Source organism: Ursus maritimus, unplaced genomic scaffold (genome assembly GCF_017311325.1).
Source record: "Ursus maritimus isolate PB19 unplaced genomic scaffold, ASM1731132v1 scaffold_12, whole genome shotgun sequence".
Lineage (NCBI taxonomy): Eukaryota > Metazoa > Chordata > Mammalia > Carnivora > Ursidae > Ursus > Ursus maritimus.
In genome coordinates, this window is record NW_024423564.1 from 731773 (window position 1) to 736619 (window position 4847).

At 43.8% G+C, this 4847-nt stretch overlaps 1 protein-coding gene across 1 annotated transcript; it reads right to left on the reverse strand.

The window, feature by feature from the left end:
* Nucleotides 1–3384: 3384 nt before the first annotated feature.
* On the reverse strand, nucleotides 3385–4062 carry LOC103667486 (late cornified envelope protein 3D-like). Its single transcript, XM_008695629.2, has one exon. The coding sequence runs from the start codon at nucleotides 3992–3994 to the stop codon at nucleotides 3665–3667; it is 330 nt and encodes a 109-aa protein (XP_008693851.2). The 5' UTR covers nucleotides 3995–4062; the 3' UTR covers nucleotides 3385–3664.
* Nucleotides 4063–4847: the final 785 nt, after the last annotated feature.

The window sequence follows — 4847 nt, forward strand, 5'->3', positions numbered from 1 at the left end:
AGGATGGCTTGATGCAGCCCTAACCAAGTCTAAATAAAGTATTTTTCCTTCAGCTACTGGACCTCCTGTTGGAAACAATGTTTAGTGTCAGAACCATGCCCGGATTCCTTCTGACTTCCTGTGACTGCCCTGGTGTTTCATGTCTGAACTATATTCATTGACCCTGCTTCTTTCTTCAACCAGATTAGATATACCCATAGCAAGAATCCTTAGAAGCTTCTGAACCCCAAACCTTGTTCTTTAGTTCTTCATATTAAATGACAATAAAAACTGACATTTAAGTAGTGCTCTGCATTCTTTACATGTATTAACATAAATCAGTCAACACACCAAGCACAATATTATTATCCCCATTCTTTGGTTGAGGAGACTGAGACACTGAGACAGAGTCAGGGCTGGGATTTGAATCTAAGCACTCTGGATTCTTACTACACTGCTTCCAGTTGCTGATGTGCAGCCATTTGATGGCTGAATCTCAGTTGCTAGCCACCTGAAATACAATGGCTCCTGTGGAACTGAGGCCAAGTAGCACAACTTATCAATATTTGTTGCTTTGATTGCACATAGTTGAAGTGGGGCTTACATGTTTTCAACAGAGGAAAGTAAATCCTTTGCATAGAATTTGCCCATCTTTTTTTCCTTTTTTCTGTTATGTATTTTAACTTTGATGTTTAGAGAATGTTCCAAATATCCATGGGCAAGTAGCCAACCATGTTCATTTCAAAACCTGCTTAAATATAAGCCCCAAGTCTATGGCCACTTCCTCAGGGAATTCTGTCTAAGCAAGGTGAGTGATTGGACTGACAGAATAGATTTGGATTCATTTTGATACATTTTATTCCAGTTTCTTAAAAAAAAAGTATGTGTCCAAGAATATTGGAGCAAAACTGATTTTCAAATTGTTACTTTTTTTTAATAATAATTTTTTATTATGTTATGTTAGTCACCATATGGTACATCCCAAGTTTTTGAAGTGAAGTTCCATGATTCATTACTTGTGTATAACACCCAGTGCACCATGCAATACATGCCCTCCTTTCTACCCATCACCAGTCTATCCCAATCCCCCCCCAAAGCCCTCAGTTTGTTTCCCAAAGTCCATAGTCTCTCATGGTTCATGCCCCCTTCTGTTTACCCCCCTTCCTTCTTCCCTTTCTTCTCCTACCGATCTTCCTACTTCTTATGTTCCATAAATGCGTGAAACCATATGATAATTGTCTTTCTCTGCTTGACTTATTTCGCTTAGCTAAAAACTACAAATCAATCTTGAAAGACATTGAAGAGGACACAAAAAGATGAAAAACTATTCCATGCTCAAGGATGGGAAGAATAAACATAGTTAAAATGTCTATGCTACCCAGAGCAATCTACACTTTCAATGCCATCCCAATCAAAATACCAATTACATTTTTCAAAGAACTGGAACAAACAGCCCTTCATTTTGTGTGGTACCAGAAAAGGCCCCAAATTGCCAAGGAATTGTTGAAAAAGAAAAACAAAGCTGGGGGCATCACATTGCCAGACTTCAAGCTATACCACAAAGCTGTGATCACAAAGACAGCATGGTACTGGCACAAGAACAGACACATAGACCAATGGAACAGAACACAGAACCCAGAATTGGACCCTCGGCTCTTTGGGCAACTAATCTTTGATAAAGCAGGAAAAAACATCCGGTGGAAAAAAGACAGTCTCTTCAATAAATGGTGCTGGGAAAATTGGACAGCTACATGCAAAAGAATGAAACTTGACCACTCTCTCACACCATACACAAAGATAAACTCCAAATGGATGAAAGACCTCGATGTGAGACAGGAATCCATCAAAATCCTAGAGGAGAACATAGGCAGCAACCTCTTTGACATCGGCCACAGCAACTTTTTTCATGACACATGACACATCTCTAAAGGCAAGAGAAACAAAAGAAAAAATGAACTTGTGGGACTTCATCAAGATAAAAAGCTTCTGCACAGCCAAGGAAACAGTCAAAAAAACTAAGAGGCAGCCCACGGAATGGGAGAAGATATTTGCAAATGACACTACAGATAAAGGACTGGTATCCAAGATCTACAAAGAACTTCTTAAACTCAATACACAGGAAACAAATAATCAAATAAAAAAATGGGCAGAAGATATGAACAGACACTTTTCCAATGAAGACATGCAAACGGCTAACAGACACATGAAAAAAATGTTCAAATTGTTACTTTTTAAAAAATGAAATGACAAAAATGCATTTTATCCAGTTGCATTCCCAGAGTATCAAACAGGTTTTGTCCTCTGTCTGGAATCACGGTGTTCAAACTCTGATTTCTTTCAAAAATGTCAATTTTCCCTGTAGCCACAGTTACATGTCTTTTCATGTTTTTGAAGTCATTTCAAGAGCCATTATATGGGTGTTACAGGGCCCTATTGTTCTGTACCATTATTTCAAAAATATAGTGATCCAGGTGAAACGGCACACTTGGTTTTCATCAAGAATGACCATTTCTGGCGATGGGTAGTAAGGAGGTGCACTGGGTGTTATACGCAACTAATGAATCATCAAACTTTACATCAAAAACCAGGGATGTACTGTATGGTGACTAACATAATATAATAAAAAATATTATTATGATGAAAAAATAAATAAAAAATAAAACAAACAAACAAAAAAGAATGACCATTTCAGTTTGGCATATGAATAAATATTGTCCTATTCCAAAGTTAGAGCAAGAGTTACTTGGGACCCCCTGTAACTGTATGGCTATGTCTCTTTGATGTTGTTGACATTGAAAAGTAGCATTCAACAGCTAAAAAATAATGAAAATCAGTTCCAGTTTACCTGAGATCTCTTGAAAGAAATTAACAGGTGTCTAATCTGTAACCCTCTGGGACATTTCCTATGTTATCTTTTTTCTGTTTTGTCAGAGCTTAGAGCCCTTCACATGCTGAACACCCCAGGCATTCTCTCAGGTAAAAACTTCAACTCCAAAATAAATTTTTGGAATTTATTAATTTTGCAGCTCACCTGTCTCTCTCTCTCTCAAACTCATCATTTGTAGCTTAACTTGATCTTCCTCCCTCAGACCTTCCTTTCTGCCTCCTCTTTGGTCTCATTTTTTCAATTTCTGATCCTCTATACCACCCTCAATGGAGATGGGGATTCCAGCGTCAGATGGTCCCTCTCCACCATATCACACAAGAAGCGTCAGGTCTTAGCTAGCAGCCCCTCTCCACACCCCCACCCTGAAGTTTCCAGGGCCACTCTGTGTGAGAAACATGACACCTTAATGTCCTAGTCCCACACCAGGATTAGTCTTGGTGCTGGCATGCTGGGCGCACAGGAATTCAGGGAGGGGACTCACTGAGTACCCTTGAGTGGCGCAGTCAAAGGAGAAGCAGTTGATGTGACAAGAAGCTTTATTTTTCTACCCGGTCAGACACAGGTAGTAATATTGTGAGGCACAGAGAAGGGGGAGACTGTGGGCTTCTGGAAAAGACACAAAAACAGAGCCATCTGCAGAGAGCTCACCCTCTCCCCCACATCCAGGAGCATTTCAGCTGCTCAGCCAGGAAAGGGAGATAAGGGGATGTAGGGAAGACTGCATTACACGGGGTTTTTCCAGGCATTTTAGATTTCCATTTCCTCTCAAATCATTTCTCTCAGCAACAGGATCCCAGATCAGCAACAGCCCCTGGAGCCATGACCACACCCAGAGCCCCCAGACTGCTGCCCACTGCCACTGTCACAGGTGTCAGAGCTGCGGAGCCGGCATCTGTGGGATCCGTGGTGCCTGTGGTGGCTCAGGAAGCAGCCGCCCCCAGAGCTGGGGCTACAGCCACCCCCGGAGCCAGGAGCACAGCCAGCAGGGGCTGGGGGGGAGCACTGTGCTGGACTCTTTGGGGGGCACTTGGGCGATGAGGGGCACTTGGGAGGGGGCTGGCACTGCTGCTGGCTCTGCTGGCAGGACATCTCTGCAGGACTTTGACCTTCAACAAATAAAAGAAACATTATGAGCACAGAAGCTTCAGGCAAAAGTCCCCTCCCTGTGGGTTTTGTCAAACACTTGTCTCCATGACCAAGCTGCTTTCTAAGCCACGCTCTGTGGGACAGGAATGGGGACACAGAGGGGACACGTGCCCTTGGATGCCAGATAGATCTGTGTGCACCCCTGACAACATACTCAGAACAAGAATGGAAGGAATCCTGAAGACCTGTGGCTTTGGGAGTTCACAGTCCCCTGACAGGTGCCTCAGTGACTCTTTCCTCACCATAATGCCCCTTCACCACCGCTGACCACTGTCTGGGCCCCTTCCTGCCGGTTCTGTGCAGATCTGAGCTTGTCTTCCCAAGGCTCTCAGCCGAGGGGATACTCACGGAATACTGAGGAGGCAGGACAAGGCTGTTCCTGAGGAGGCTGTGGATGAGGAGCCCAGGGCAGGAGCCCTTTTATCCTGTGCAGGGGTGGGGGGAGGGTGTTGTGATGCAGGCCTGGAGCATGCTGCTGTTTTCACAACCAGGGGAGGTGACAGTCTGGCATTCTCCCAGGACTGTCCTTCCATTCATCACCTTCCTGTGACTTAGCAGGACATCTGACGAGAGGGAAACAGGAAGTTTGCATGCTGTCTACCTTCATCTCACTCAGGCTACAGGGAATTGCCATGTCACCTGCCTTGCCTCATTCATTCTTTTTTTTTAAGATTTTATTTATTCATTTGAGAGGGAGAGAGACAGAGAGAGCAAAGGAGAGGGAGAGGCAGAAGGAGAGGGAGAGGGAGAAGCAGACTCCACCTGAGCTGGGAGCCTGACTTGGGGCTCCATCCCAAGACCTGGAGATCATGACCTGAGCCAAAGGCAGATGTTT